This window comes from Lepidochelys kempii, chromosome 20 (genome assembly GCF_965140285.1).
Source record: "Lepidochelys kempii isolate rLepKem1 chromosome 20, rLepKem1.hap1, whole genome shotgun sequence".
Classification (NCBI taxonomy): Eukaryota; Metazoa; Chordata; order Testudines; family Cheloniidae; genus Lepidochelys; species Lepidochelys kempii.
The window spans coordinates 8,789,340-8,805,676 of NC_136399.1; the positions used below are offsets into that span (position 1 = coordinate 8,789,340).

General features: G+C 47.7%; 1 protein-coding gene across 20 annotated transcripts in view; it reads left to right on the plus strand.

Annotated features, from left to right (window-relative positions):
- The window catches only part of BRD4 (bromodomain containing 4), a 228,352-nt gene that overhangs the window by 122,889 nt on the left and 89,126 nt on the right, over positions 1-16,337 (plus strand). For 16 of the 20 annotated variants that reach the window (XM_073319258.1, XM_073319263.1, XM_078849691.1 and 13 more), the window contains 2 exons: positions 3,175-3,493; positions 16,105-16,242. In XM_073319258.1, coding sequence (XP_073175359.1) covers positions 3,209-3,493; positions 16,105-16,242 — 423 coding nt within the window. In that variant the 5' untranslated portion in view covers positions 3,175-3,208. Of the gene's footprint in view, positions 1-2,061; positions 2,313-3,174; positions 3,494-10,922; positions 11,028-14,095; positions 14,182-16,104; positions 16,243-16,337 lie in introns of those variants that run through there. The other 4 variants (XM_073319261.1, XM_073319275.2, XM_073319273.2 and 1 more) reach the window with 4 other exon arrangements.

The following is a 16,337-nucleotide window of genomic DNA, read 5'->3' on the forward strand; positions in this document are numbered from 1 at the left end:
CTCCTCCTCCTCCTTCCTCGTCCAACAGTCGCCTCAGTGTTGCCTGTGTTGGTCCGTGACTGACTCTCACAACTGTTAGGGGTGGTTGTGTGGTCACTGCAGAATATAGCATGCGGCTCCTTGTAAAAGCGGTATGGCTGTGGTGTTGCACCAGAGCAACTGCTTGCCTTCTTTGCCTTCTAGTGTGCCTGCCGCAGCTCCTTGGCTTTCACATGGCACTGCTGTAGGCCCCTCTGGTAGCCATTCTGCACCATGCCCCAAGAGATCTGCTTGTAGATGTCCACATTTCTATGGCTGGATCTGAACTGTGTCTGGAGATGCAGTTATGTAGACCCAGGAGATCCACCAGCTCCTGTGTAGTCCAGGCAGGAGCTCATTTGGAGTGTGGAGCTGGCATGCTGAGCTGGGCAGGCAAGCTCTCCACACCAACCAAACAGGAACTGGAAATTAAAAATTAGTGGTTCTTTAATAGGGGAGGGGCTTTTTCTTGTGTACCTGGCCGCTGGGCAGAGGAATTGAAGACTGTGACCAGAGTGGTCACAATGGAGCATTGTGGGACACCTCCTGGAGGCCAGTTATGTCGACATAAGGAATGCATTGTCTACACTGCTGTTACGTTGACCTCACTACATTGACTTAAGTGTTATGCCTCTCACGGAGGTGGAGCTAAGTTGACATAGCGGGAGGGATCTTGCAGTGTAGATACTGACATTATTAGGTCGACGAAAGGCAGCTTATGTCAACCTAACTCCGTAGCAAAGACCAGTGGTCTCCAAAGAGGGGTGCGCAAGACCGTGGCAGGAGGAGTGCCGCCGAAGGAGTGCTGCCAGCATGGCGGCAGCAGCGCTCCTGACCTTTGATTCTTCGGCAGCACGCCGGTGGCAGCTTGGCTCTCCCCGCTCCATCTTCGGCTGGCCCTGGGGGTGTGCGATTCAAAAAGTTTGGAGACCCGTGGCGTAAACCAGAGCTAAAACTCTCCCACACCAGCATCAACTTCCTGGACTCCATGATCAGCTGCAGACAACTATATACAAGAAATTCTCAGATCACTTACACTTACCTTCACAAATCCAGTAACCACCCCAAACACCCCCAAAAATGTTATCTACAGCCAGGCACTCAGATACCATAGACTGTTTCTAGGAGAAAGTCTGGGATACACACTGTAACACACTTAAAACCATGTTTACCAAACGAGTATACTCCACCAGAGAAGTAGATTACATCATGGAATGGGCTGCCCAATTACCCTAAAAGGACCTGCTTCAATACGTGGTTGGGGGACGACAACACTGCACTCCCCTACTTGTCACCTACCGCCCCACACTGGAGTCTGGAGGGGGTATCATTAGACAATTATAACACATACTTGATGTGGGCCACATCTTGAAATAAATCTTTCCTAAATCCCCTCTTCTGGCCTTCATATAACCTCCCCCCCCAACCCCTTCAAGCTAATCAGAAGCAAGCTACCCTCCGAACAGGACATACCAATTCAGTGGCACCAGACCCTGCCATAACAGATGCAAAACCTGTAGCCATACCTCCACTACTACAATGATCAATACCCCTCAAAACATACCTTTCAAAATCCATGGGTCCTACACGTGCTTATCACGTGGTGTACCTCATCCAGTGAACTAAATGCCCCAGTATCTATGTGGGTGAAAAAAATTAATCACTACATTCTCAAATGAACTCACAGAAAAATGATAAAACAAAAATACCTGTGGGAGAACACTTTTTTCATAAAATGGTCTCTCCATATCTGAGAGCTTAGTCCTTATCCTCAAAGGAAACCTGCATATTAGCTCCCAAGCTCGTCTTTTGATGGTTAAATTCATAACTTCGCTTGACCCTAAAAATTATGGACTCAATAAAGAGACTGGATTTATGGCTTATTACAACAATTTCTAACCCACTCACTTGCCTTTGTTCTATGACTGCAAAGGTTTTAACTGTCCATTTCACCTTGAATGGTCTCTTGCAGTGTGTGTTAACTCTTTATGCTTAAGTCTGTTCCGCCTTGCATTTAGTTGTGACATTAAGTTCCTTTCCCAGATCTGAAGAAGAGCTCTGTGAGACAAAAGCTTCTCTCTTTCAACAGCGGAAGTCGGTACAATAAAAGATACTACTTCACCCACCCTGTCATTACTGTCATCCATGGCCAGGGATGAAAGTAATACGAAACACTTACCAGTACGGAGGCCAGGCTCCGGGCCTCGAGCAGAAGGGGCGGGACTGGCAGTCAGCCTCCCCCAGCCAGCCCATCTACGCTGCCTGGCCTGCGCCACCTGGGGCAGTTTTCAATGGTTAGTCACTGCTGAATAATATGATTGAAACACTTCACAGAAATTGTTAGCTATGAGTCTCCTATGGTTTGCCTAAATTAGGAAAAATTTGAGTTATATTTGGGTTAGCTGACATGTTAGCTACTTCCTACCTAACCATGGCATTTTCAGTATAGCTTGTTGAGATATAAAGGTGTTAACCAGCATCTACACTAGGGTAAACGTTGTGGTTAAGTAATGTGTGTGTTAACCCTGACCCAAAACAGCCTCGTCTCATAAGTTAGAAGAACTCTTATAGTGAGGGGCTTAAATCTGATAATTAAGGTTCTTGCTCTGCATAGAAAATGAAAGGCTTTAAGTGGCAAAGGCAATGAAACATTAACTGTGTAGCAGCTAAAAATGCCATGCTAATTTGGTTCTCATTTGTGATACCAGGGAGGAGGTGATTTCTCTCTACACAGCATTAATAAGACTACTCATATTGAGGTATTCTATTCCTTTCTGGGCTCCTTGTTGAAAAAACTTACTCTAAAATGGGCAAGTACGAAAATAAGATATATCCTGTAAGGTGATAGAAGAAAATGGCTTGGTGCATCTGTGAAAAGAGGGGAACTAGAGTAAACTGAATGACCAGGATATCCTTTTCAGCCTTTGGATCTAGGAATATGTCCAATCATTTGGCTAATACATGCTACTGAACAACAGAAGGCTTTTACTGAACTATCCTGCAAAGGTTGCAGGCTGTTAGAAGTGCATCCAGTATTCTCAGTAAATTTAAAGTATGCGGTGATTTCCTGGTTTGTACTTAAGCAATATGTAGTTAGTAATGAAAACTGTCGGTTTTAACTAACCTGCAGTTAATTCTGTTGTATTTGCCTTACAGAGTGCCTGGTGAGGAATGCGATGGGATCAATAGCATGTCTGTGGAGAGTGGCCCTGGGACAAGACTGAGAAATTTACCAGTAATGGGGGATGGACTAGAAACTACACAAATGTCTACAACACAGGCACAGACCCAACCCCAACAAGGCAATACTGTAGGCACTAACCCCCCTCCACCAGAGACCTCCAACCCTAACAAGCCCAAGCGACAGACCAACCAACTGCAGTATCTACTCAAAGTGGTGCTCAAGACACTATGGAAACACCAGTTTGCGTGGCCTTTCCATCATCCTGTGGACGCTGTCAAGCTAAACCTCCCTGTAAGTACAGATTGAGAAGTCTGCTGCTGCTTCTCAGATTAAACATTACATGTCTGTGACAGGTTCTGCCCTCCCCCCCCCCCAGCGGGGTGCTGCCTGGAACTGGGGTACCACTGGGTCTGCTTGACCCTCCAGCCTAGGCTCCCTTAACCCTGTATTGCTGAGGCAAGCCAGCCAAGCCCTCCCTCAGGTTTCAGACTGCACTTTACTAGTACAAAAAGAAAAGGAGTACTTGTGGCACCTTAGAGACTAACCAATTTATTTGAGCATGAGCTTTCGTGAGCTACAGCTCACTTCATCAGATGTTTACCGTGGAAACTGCAGCAGACTTTATATACACACAGTGTATATATACACACAGTGTATATAAAGTCTGCTGCAGTTTCCACGGTAAACATCTGATGAAGTGAGCTGTAGCTCACGAAAGCTCATGCTCAAATAAATTGGTTAGTCTCTAAGGTGCCACAAGTACTCCTTTTCTTTTTGCGAATACAGACTAACACGGCTGTTCCTCTGAAACCTGTCATTTTACTAGTACACACACAGATGCTGAGATCAGCGTTGCATGGGAAGGCACAGCTAGAATTGCCCAGTATTCAAGTGCACACCCACCCACCCCCCTCAAGAGGGTAAACCCACAGTTGTACCATCTTGTGCTGCACAGAGAACTGTGCAGCATAAGCTTATGAAATTCACCCCCTCCCTCAGTGTGGAGAGGGATATACACAGCTTTTTGCCTCAAGTTACGATTTCCCCACACACTGGTTTTAGACCAAACAAAATAAGTTTATTAACTACAAAAGAGATATTTTAAGATAAGGGATAGCAAACAGATCAAAGCAGATTACCTAGCAAATAAAACAAACATGCAATCTAAACTTAATAAACCCAAAAAAATGGTTATAAGTAGCAAATTCTCACTCTAAAAGTTGTTTTAGGAAGATTACAGAGATTCTTGAAGGTAAACTGCACTTGCTTGCAGTTTAAAACTCCAGATATTCCTTTCACAGGCCAGACACCCGCTAGCTTGGGCTCAGCCCTTCTCCCCTAGTCCAGTCTTGTTCTCAGGTGTTTCCAGTAGTCCTCTTTCTTGGGTGGTTAGTCAAAGAAGAACGAACCACAATGATTCACTCCCCTGCCTTAAATAGTTTTTGTGTATGGCAGGAATCCTTTGTCTACCAGTTTGATCCTTATCCCTGGTCAGTGGAAAAACACTAGTATTATTACGGAGTTCAGTACTAGGAGACTTGGTCACAGTTCCCTGCAGCCATAACCCAGAGACTGTTTGCATTGTCCCCTGGAAGGCTTCTCAGTGGGCATCTTTTAAGACCTATAGTCCTCCCTAATGGCTCTTCCTAGTGAGACATCTAGACTGATTGCATTCTGCCTACTGGGCATTCCCCAGGTGTAAACACATCTGTAATTGATGCATAGACAGTATTCCTAACTTCAGATACCAAAATGATGCATGCATACAAATAACGTAATCCTATTCAGTGAATCATAACCTTTCCAATGATATCTAACATGTCTTAACTTGTATAAAATACATCATAGTTATGCCATAATCATATCCTATATAACAATATCTCTATGAAGAATATGGGGCATAATGCCACAATGTCTATGAAGAATATGAAGTCCTTTGTATCTTGGGTATTTTCTTCCTCCTTCTGCAATCACTGAATCAATGGTTTTGTTGATGGAGACAAGGAGGGGTATACTCTCAGTGATTCAGTCGGTCTTCACATTTTGTGGAGGGGGTGGGTATTTATAATTAGGAATAATAAACCTTCTGGTTTATAGACAGAAAATGCATTAGGAATAAATATTTTGAGTTGTTTAATATGTTAGGATACTATTCCTTCCTGTCCCCCCAGTCCAGACTAGTTAGTTCATCTCTCTGGCTGTCAGGCAGCAGGAATCATTAAGATGAGCCAAGGAATTTGCCAACCTGGACTTCACTGTTCCCTGCCACTCAGAATACTGTGCTGTGTTCTGTGTAGTCACTTGCTTGATCTGTGCTATTTTGTATTAGTTAGCATAGACCTTGATGGAAGCTAAAATACTCATGGCCTTAGTGGAGTGCCTTGGTACTCATACAGCCTACAGGCTGCCTGCAGCTATGTTTCTTGTGGGCTCCAGTGCTGTTCAGTAATACTCAGTAATGTTATAAGGGAAGATTTTTAAATGTAAATATAATTAATTGGCATACAGCCATTTTGAAGCCTCTTGTGCCTCCATGCTCACTACTTCACTGTCTGCCAGAGTCCCATGGCTCACATACCACCTTCATAGGCAGGGAGGGAAGGGGGTTTGTAAAATATGCCCTCTGCCTATACTAAAACACCACAGAATGGTGGGGGAAGCCGTTGAGAGCTCTTCTGGAGAGAGCGCCATGTGAATATAGCAGTAGAAATATACTACCAACCACCTGACCAAGATGGTGATTGTGAAATGCTCAGGGAGACTAGAGAGGCTGTAAAAACCAGAAATCTCAATAATAATGCGGGATTTCAACTATCCCCATATTAATGAATACATGTCACCTAAGGATGGTATACAGAGATAAAGTTTTTAGACACCATTCAATAACTCCTCCTTGGAGCAGCAAGTCCTGGAACTCACAAGGGGAAAAGGCAGTTCTTGATTTAGTCCTAAGCAGAGCACAGGATCTGATCCAAGAGGTGAATATAGCTGAACCGCTTGGTAATTGCAATCATAATATAATTAAATTTAACGTCCTGGGTTGGGGGGAGACAGCAAAGAAGCCCACCACAGTAGAATTTAACTTCAGAAAGGTGAACTACACATAAATTAGGAAGCTAGTTAAATGGAAATTAAAAGGCACAGTCATAAAAGTGAAATGCCTGCAAGCTGCATGGAATTTTTTTTTAAACACCATAATAGAGGCTTCCATTAAATGTATACCCAAATTAAAAACATTGTAAAAGTACCAAAAATGTGCCACCGTGGCTAAATAACTAAGTAAAAGAAGCGGTCAAAGGCAAAAAGGCACCCTTTAAAAAGTGGAAGTTAAGTCCTACTGAGGAAAATGGAAAGGAGCATAAACTGTGGCAAGTCAAGTGTAAAAATATAATTAGGCAGGCCAAAAAAGAATTTGAAGACCAACTAACCAAAGTCTCAAAAACAAACAGCAGTTTTTTTTTTAAAATAAATCCATCCGAAACAGGAAGCTTGCCAAACAATCAGTGGGTGCACTGGACGATCAACGTGCTGAAGGGGAATTCAAAAAAGATAAGGTCATTGCGGAGAAACTAAACAAATCTTTGCATCAGTCCTTGCAGAGGATGTGAGGGAGTTTCCCATAACTGAGCCACTCTTCTTAGGTGACTAATCTGAGGAACTGTCGCAGATGAGGTGTCAGTAGAGGAGATTTTTGAACAAATTGATAAATTAAACTAAGAAGTCACCAGGACCAGATAGTGTTCACCCAAGAGTTCTGAAGGAATTCAAATATGAAATTGCAGAACTATCCTATCATTTAAATCAGCTTCTGTACCAGATGCCTGGAGGATAAATTGTGACACCAATTTTTTTAAAAAAGCGCCAGAGGTGATCCTGGCAAGTACAGGCCGGTAAGCCTAACTTTCAGTAACAGGCAAATTGGATGAAACTATAGTAAAGAACAGAATTATCAGACTCCTAGATAAACACAATTTGTTGGGGAAGTGTCAACACTGCTTTTGTAAAGGGAAATCATGCCTCACCAACCTATTGGATTCTTTGAGGGAGTCAACAAGCACATGGACAAGGGTAATCCAGTGGATATATATTGTACTTAGACTTTCAGAAAGCCTTTGATATGGTCCCTGAGCAAAGTAAGCCATCATGGGATAAGAGGAAAGGTCCTTTCATGGATCAGGGACTCGTTAAAAGACAGGAAACAAAGGGTAGGAATAAATGGTCAGTTTTCAGAATGGTGAGAGGTAAATAGTGGTATCCTCCAGGGAACTGTACTGGGAACAGTGCTGTTCATCATATTCATAAATGTTCTGGAAAAAGGAGTGAACAGTGAGATGGCAAAATTTGCAGACAATACAAAATTACTCAAGATAGTTAAGTGCAAAGCAGACTGTGAAGAGTTAGAAGGGGATCTCAGAAAACTGGGTGACTAGGCAAGAAAATAGTTGATAAATGCAAAATAATGCACATTGGAAAACACAAATCGCAACTATACATACAAAACGATAGGTTCTAAATTAGCTCTTAACACTCTAAAGAGATCTTGGAGTCGTGTATAGTTCTCTGAAAACGCCGCGCAGTGTGCATCTGCTGTCAAAAAAGCTAACAATGTTAGGAACCATTAAGAAAGCGATAGATAAGAAGACAGAAAATATCATCATGCCACTATATAAACCCATGGTGCACCCACACCTTGAATACTGCATGCGAGTTGGTCGCCCCATCTCAAAAAAGATGCTTAGTATTGGAAAAGGTACAGAAAAGGACAACAAAAATGATTACGGTTATGGAAGAGCTTCCACATGAGGAGAGAGTAAAAAGGGACTTTTCAGCTTGGAAAAGAGATGACTAAGGGGGGATATGATAGAGGTTTATAAAATCATGAATGGTGTGGAGAAAGGGAATATGGAAGTGTTGTTTATTCCTTTACTTAACACAAGAGCCGGGGGCACCCAATTAAATTAATAGGCAGCAGGTTAAAAACAAACAAAAATCAGTACTACTTCACACAGTGCACAGTCAACCTGAGGGTAAAACGGGCACAGAGAGCACAGCTGCTGCTGGCATCCCAAAATTGCCCAAGCCCATGTGCCGCTAGCTCATTGGCTGCAACAGTGCCTTCTGAAGTAGTCATGGAGTACCATGAGAAGAAGAAATAAGGCTACCATCCCTAAATATTGTTAGGAGAGGATTGCAGAGTACCATCATGAGGCCTCTCAGGAGGATACAAAAGATATGTCCTTATGGACATAAACTGCTCCGCATGGGCTCCTACCCTGTGCCTAACTCTGCCAGGGACCGAAAAGCAAATAACTCTACCTCTTGTGACAAAGTTCCTCCTCTGCCTTAGTGGGTCCTGCACTTTTTGGCAGATTTGCTCGCCTCAGAGGTTCACGGCAGCCCTCAGTTTGGCTGCTTCTGCTAGAGGCTCAAACCTGCCGTTCACTCAGCTAACCTCATCACTGGCCAGCATGGGGGGAAATGGAGAACAATCTCCACAGTGTCTGTTGTCCTATCTAGTGGGTCGGGGACAGGCCAGATCCCTTTCCAAATTAGACCTTCCCTTCTGGTGTTTCTCACAGACCAGGTCAACTTCTCCTGTGTCCGATCAGGAGTTATGGAGATGGGGAGAACTCGGGGCCGCCCTGTACACCAGATTCTAGCTCAGTGCCCTGTGGATAGCAACAGTCTACAATGTCCTCTGTATCAGCTCTGTGACAGCTACAACTCCTTGGGCTACTTCTCCATGGCCTCCCCCCAGCACCTTTATCCTCACCACAGGAGTTTCCTCCTGAAGCCTGATCACACTTGTACTCAGTCCTCTAGCAGCATGCCATCTCACTTCCTGCTCCTTGCACACCTTCCACTAACTGATGGGAGGTTCTTTTTAAATCAGGTGTCCTGATTAGTTTGCCTGTCATAATTGATTCTAGTTCTTAAATTGCTCCAGGTGTCATAATTAGCTTGCCTGTCTTAATTGGTTCTAGCAGGTTCTTGGATGCTCTAGTGCAGCCCCTGCTCTGGTCACTCAGGGAACAGAAACCTGCTTCTCCAGTGGCCAGTAGCTCTGCCTTTGATGACTCTCCCATAGCCCCCTGCCTTGGAGGGAGGTGGGAGGCTGCTGCTCCTGCTGCTGGGGCTGCTGCCTCTGCTGCAGCTACTTCCCTGGCTGGGCCAGACCCCCCACCCCTACCCCTTCTCTGCTACCTGGAAGAATTGGTAGGGGAAGCAAAAGTGGATGGGAGGCAGTGACCATGAGATGGTCGAGTTCAAGATCCTGACACAAGGAAGAAAGGAGAGCAGCAGAATATGGACCCTGGACTTCAGAAAAGCAGACTTGACTCCCTCAGGGAACTGATGGGCAGGATCTCCTGGGAGAATAACATGACGGGGAAAGGAGTCCAGGAGAGCTGGCTGTATTTTAAAGATTCCTTATTGAGGTTACAGGGACAAACCATCCCGATGTGTAGAAAGAATAGTAAATATGGCAGGCGACCAGCTTGGCTTAACAGTGAAATCCTTGCTGATCTTAAAAACAAAAAAGAAGCTTACAAGAAGTGGAAGATTGGACAAATGACCAGGGAGGAGTATAAAAATATTGCTTGGCATGCAGGAGTGAAATCAGGAAGGCCAAATCACACTTGGAGTTGCAGCTAGCAAGTGATGTCAAGAGTAACAAGAAGGGTTTCTTCAGGTATGTTAGCAACAAGAAGAAAGTCAAGGAAAGTGTAGGCCCCTTACTGAATGAGGGAGGCAACCTAGTGACAGAGGATGTGGAAAAAGCTAATGTACTCAATGCTTTTTTTGCCTCTGTCTTCACGAACAAGATCAGCTCCCAGACTACTGCACTGGGCATGGGAAGGAGGTGACCAGCCCCCTGTGGAGAAAGAAGTGGTTCGGGACTATTTAGAAAAGCTGGACGAGCACAAGTCCATGGGGCCAGATATGCTGCATCCAAGAGTGCTAAAGAGTTGGCGGATGTGATTGCAGAGCCATTGTCCATTATCTTTGAAAACTCATGGCGATCGGGGGAGGTCCCGGACGACTGGAAAAAGGCTAATGTAGTGCCCATCTTTTAAAAAGGGAAGGAGGAGGATCCGGGGAACTACAGGCCAGTCAGCCTCACCTCAGTCCCTGGAAAAATCCATGGAGCAAGTCCTCAAGGAATCAATTCTGAAGCACTTACATGAAAGGAAAGTGATCAGGAACAGTCAGCATGGATTCACCAAGGGCAAGTCATGCCTGACTAATCTAATTGCCTTCTATGACGAGATAATTGGCTTTGTGGATGAGGGAAAAGCAGTGGACATGTTATTCCTTGACTTTAGCAAAGCTTTTGACATGGTCTCCCACAGTATTCTTGCCATCAAGTTAAAGAAGTATGGGCTGGATGAATGGACTAGAAGGTGGATAGAAAGCTGTCTAGATTGTCAGGCTCAACGGGTAGTGATCAATGGCTCCATGTCTCGTTAGATGACCTCCTGAGGTCCCTTCCAACCCTGATATTCTATGATTTTATGCAGGACCACCCCCCCACCCCCGGTTGCTGCTGCTCCTGCTGCAGCCCCTTGGGGGAACCTACTCGCCCACTCCCCAGAGGAGAGGATTGAGGGGCTCCAGCCTCAGCCATTGCTACTGCTGCTGTGGATATTACCACCATCACCACCTGAGAGTGGTCCTTCCTGCCTGCCCACCAGACAGCCTGCTGGAGCTGCTGTTGCTGCCTGGGAACTGCTGGAGCCTCGAGGAGGAATAAGGGGACCATCTGCTGCTGCGGGAGCGTGCAGAGCCTCTGCAGATCACTGTGGAGGGCGCCTTCAAGGACTGTGTAACTTTCGAACTGTGCTTTTGTGGTGGCGGTCTTGACTGTGTCTGTGGGGACATAGGGGGTGTGGCGTGGAGCCTGCCCCCATGTCCATCTGTGTCCCACCATCGCAGCCCCCTCCATCAGCCCCACTGCTCCTTACCATCTGTCTCAGCTCCTGCCTCTGGGACTCAGCTGCTCGCTTGACTTGCCGTACGCTTTTGCCACCACGTGGGCCTGAAACGGCAGCCAGCAGCCATCGACTTTTTTTTTTGCAAGCACACATGGGCGCATGTTGCCCCTCTCTGGACTGACACCCCCCTTTCCTTGCAGCAATCTCCCCCTCTCCCCTTGAAGACCTTTGCTCCCCTGTTTTGCCCCAGCCTCTCAGCAGCTCCAGTTTGTTTGCCTGCCCTGCTCTTTCCTCTCTGCAGTTTTGCTTGCTTGTTTACCATGCCCCAGCCTCTGAAGCTAGCCCGTTGGTTTCCCTGTCCTACCTCCAGCCTGGCTGTTGCCTCCGCCCCCCCCCCCCCCCCCCCGCAGTTCCCCTGCCCTGACTAGCCCTTTGCTTCGTGTGCCCATGCTGTCTCCTGTGTGCTTGTGCCCCTCCCCTGTTTCAGTATGAACCCTCGTATCACTTCACCCCCCCATCTCCTAGTGCAGCTAGAGGAGCCGGAATCCCATTTTGTGTTAGAGACTGAACCCCCTCAAATGCTTGATAGTCCCCCCCCCCTTCCTTTCTGGCGTCGTCCTCCCCTGCCTGCAGCCTAGTGGGGAGGAGTGGTCACCCTGTTTCCCCTTTCCCCTCCTCCCTCCGGTGTTTCTCCTCCATCCCTGCTCATTATGGCGGGGGACAAGGTGGGAGGGACTCCTCGGGCAGACCCCGCTACCCGTCTTCCACTTGCCCCCCCCATCACCCCCTCTGGCTCCCACCTCAACTGCCACTGCTGATCCATCTGCTGCCGCCCCCTCTGGGGCACCAGCAGCGGTGGGCAATGGAGTGGACTCCGCTGCTGCCACGTCCCTCACCCCCTCCGATTCTGGGGGAGCCCTCACCCAGCCAGAGGGAAAGGCCAGGGCAAAAAGAAGGGTAAGGGCCCTGCCAAAAAGGATAGGTCCTCCACGGTAGGGACTGTCCCTCTGCCGCGGCCCCGCCACTGGCTGCGGCGTCGCTCTGCGGGTGCCCCTCTCCCAGCCCCCAGGGCGTACGCCCAGGTGGTGGCGGCTCCCCTGCCTGCCCCTACGTCATCTCTCCTGGCAGCTGCCTCTGCTACCATCTCTGGCGTTTGGAGCCCCTTCCCCACCTTGACCAGGAAGCACGGCATCCTTTGCCTCCTGGTGCCCGCCTCACCCCATGTGGAGACCTACGTGCGGGCGTTGGCGAGGGTGTTGGGGCCCACGGCCATCATGGTGGCCTCCAAAATGTACAGGAAGGTAGTCATTTTCCTGGCATCGGAGGCCACCGCCCAGGAGGTGGAGAAGGGCCTGGTGGGGGCGGGGGGGGGGTGTTCGTCCCCCTGGAGCCACTGGAGAACCTGGGTGTCCGGTTGGTCCTGATCTCCGTTCCTCCCTAATGCCGCCCTGTTACCTTGCTCCTCTACCCTGGGGAAACCCCTCTCCATAGTCAGCCCTCTCTCCCTGGGCTGCAAAAACCCCGCCCTCCGTCACGTTCTCTCGTTCCGCCGGCAGGTGCAGCTTCAACCACCACCGGTGGCGTGTGACGGAGAGGCGCTCGAGGGGTCCTTCGTAGTCCCCTACCAGGGGGCCCATACCGGGTGCATTACTCTATGGGGCAGGTCCAGTGCTACCTCTACCAGGCGATGGGGCACATCTGGAGGGACTGCCCCTTGGCACGGCACAGAGGAGCGTCTGGGACCTCCGAGCCCCAGCAGGGTGCCGGACCTCCAGGCTGCCCGGTGGACAGAGCTGCTCCTCCCCAGCCCACCACTGCTCCCGCTCATGTGCTGGGGCACCTCCCGCCACACGCCCAGATGAGCGGGTGGGCCCCGCCTCTGCTGCCTGTACTCTGGAGGGGCCTGTGGAGGAGGGTGCGCTGGGCATGGGAGAGGGACATGGCACAGAGGAGCGTCTGGGACCTCCAAGCCCCAGCAGGGTGCCGGACCTCCAGGCTGCCCGGCGGACAGAGTCGCTCCTCTCCCCCACCCCCCACCACTGCCCCTGCCCCCCGGCCCAACCCCTGTCCACCAGCCCACAGATGTTATGGAGGGCTGGGTCCAAGTGCAGGTGAAGTGGCCAGGCGGAAGGCTCGAGCTCCACTCTTCCCATCTGATGCGGAGGCCCCCTGAAAGACCAGTAAGGGGGCCACCGACACTGAGCCTTCTGCCTTTCCCCCAGGTGAATCCCACCCACTGGAGCTAGCTGCGGATGACATGGCAGCAATGGAGGGTAGCACCACCTCTCCTCCAGAGTCCCTCCTCGAGGGGGCCTCCGATGGAACCCCTCCATCTTCGCAGAGATCGAGACCCTAGGTCTGACCCCAGTCACTCGGGGAGGACGACCCTCTGCCAGCGGGTCTCAATCTGGGTGACCTCAGCCCACCCACTTCCTAGATCCCAACAGGACTACTCTGTTGTACCTAACTGGCCTGGTTCTATCACACTCTGTTGTACCACTGCCTCTTCTTGAACAAGTAAAACAATGGAAAGTCAATACCTTTGTCCTGCTATCTCAGTGTTGGTCCAGGCACCATCGTGCTCAGCTGGTGACATTGGCTAAACTGAGGTAGAGTCTCAAACTGGTCCTGGTTTGTGGCATAGCTGGACCCCTCTCCCCCCAGTACTTGTCCTCCTCCTCGCTGTTCAAGGCAGGGTTCTCTGCCTTGGGCTCCTCAGCGGTATCCGGTGGTTAGTGGGGGTCTCTGCCAAGTATGTCATGCAACTTGGTGTAAAGGCAACAGGTCTGGCCTTGTGGTATGCCTTCCATGATTCCTTCTGTTTCACACATCACCGCTGCTGATCCCTGTTGTACCCCTTCATCTGCATGAGCTGTGCAATCTTTTCGTACCTGTCTACCTTTCTGTGGCTGGTCCATAGCTGTGTCTGTACAGCCTCTTCTCCCCTCTGGCCCAGTGGGTCCAATACCTCCTGTCTACGGAGCCAGCATGGTTGGTTGGGGAGTTGCACACAACAAAGGAGAGCTTCTAGATGTGCTTACCGAGGTTGGCTATCAGCAGGGATCCTAGTTTTCTGTGATAACTTAAAATTCTCCGATGATAAAAACATAAAAACTTGGGGGTTTTCTGTAATTAAAATGAAATGCTGAACTTCAGTTTCCTTAGCCATAATATATATAGGTATCAGTTGAACAGGTTTTATTGATATATTTACAATTTTTGGGCGGACAGACTAAGCCCCGCCCATTCTTCTGATTGGATAATCAAAAATTCCGTTACTCTGGCCCCGGTCACAATTAGATTGGACAATCAGGGTTCCATAGTATATGTTTTTAAAAATGTAAAAACTAAAGATTCTCCATAAAAATGCCACATTTTTCGGTGGCAAACGGATTTCTAGGATCCCTGGCATTTAAAAAAATATGTGGAGATTTTAAAGGGTAAGGGAGTGTCTTCTGGTCTTGATGGTTGGGCAGTGGAGTTCACAAATGTGACCAAGAGCAGTCACTGTTGGTCGTTGTGTAACACTTGCTGGAGGGTCGAAAACCTACCTATGCGAGGAGACTTGAAGAGCTTGCCTTGTTTAGCCTAACCAAAAGAAGGCTGAGAGGAGATATGATTGCTCTCTATAAGTACATCAGAGGGATAAATACCAGGGGGGGAGAGGAGTTATTTTAGCACCAGTGTCAACACAAAAAGGAATGGATGTAAACTGGCCATCAGCAAGTCTAAGCTCGAGATTAGGTGAAGGTTTCTAACCATAGAGGAGTTAAGTTCTGGAACAGCCTTCCAAGGGAAGCAGTGGGGGCAAAAGCCTAACTGACTTGAAGACTGAGCTTGATAAGTTTACGGAGGGGATGGGATAATGGGACTGCATGTGGCCCATCTGTGACTTCCAGAAGCAAAAATCCCCAGTGGCTGGAGATGGGACATTAGATGAGGAGGGCTCTGAGCTACTACAGAGAATTCTTTCCCAGGTATTTGCCTGGTCACTCATGCTTAGGGTCTAACTGATTGCCATATTTTGGGTCAGGAAGGAATTTTCCCCCAGGTCAGACTGGCAGAGACCCTGGGAGTTTTCACCTTCCTCTGCTGCATGGGTCACATGCAGGTTTAAACTAGTGTAAATAGTGAATTCTCTGTAATTTGAAGTCTTAAAACCATCATTTGAGGACTTCAGTAACTCAGCCAGAGGTTTGTGGTTTATTTCAGTAGTGGATGGGTAAGGTTCTGTGGCCTGCAATGTGCAGGAGGTCAGACTAGATGATCATTCCTTCTGACCTTGAAGTCTGAGTCTGTGACATATATCATGCAGCATCTACACTCACTGTCAACCTCAGTAGATCGACCATGGCTCAGTGCAATTTAGGGAGGTGGTTTTACTGCATCACCGTAATGGAGCGCTTACGTTGACCAAAGACCATTTTATGCACAAACAGATCAACCCAAGATGATTTACATCAGCCTAAGTTACTGTAAAGTGTTTGGTGGTGGCTGAGGCAAGCACTCTGTGATAGATAGGAGTTCTGAGAATATAGCTTTCATGTGAAAGCTCCCCAGGGGTTTGGTTAGAGCTGTGGTGCCCAACCTTATATCACAGGAGGGCCACATAAACCTATGCACAACCTTGTGTGGGCCAAACAGATTCTACATACTTCCTTGTGTAAACTAAAATTATGTAAATATCATGACAAAACACTAATGAATCAGCCATTAGTATATTGTGCTGAAGCAGGCCATGGGCCTTATGAAATCTAGTGGGCCATGTATGGCCTATGGGTCATAGGTTGAGCATCCCTGGGTTAGAGTAATCGGTAAAGTTCAGTGATTAGAAGTAAGAGCCATGAAAAAGCTTATCAAAGCTTTGCATTTATCCTATTGTAGTACCTGTAAATATGCACTTTATGTGCCAGCATTGTTGGATTTTTCCAGGTTCTAAACTGATATTTCTTTCTCTGATTTCCACAGGATTATTATAAGATTATTAAAACTCCTATGGACATGGGAACAATAAGGAAACGTTTGGAGAATAACTACTACTGGAATGCTCAAGAATGTATCCAGGACTTTAATACAATGTTTACAAATTGTTACATCTACAATAAGGTATATGACTTTGGGCCTGCCAAGGGAATGTCCTGTAATCATTGCACCACTTCAGAACTGCATGTGGTTGGTTCAGATGTTACTTCTTATAACAG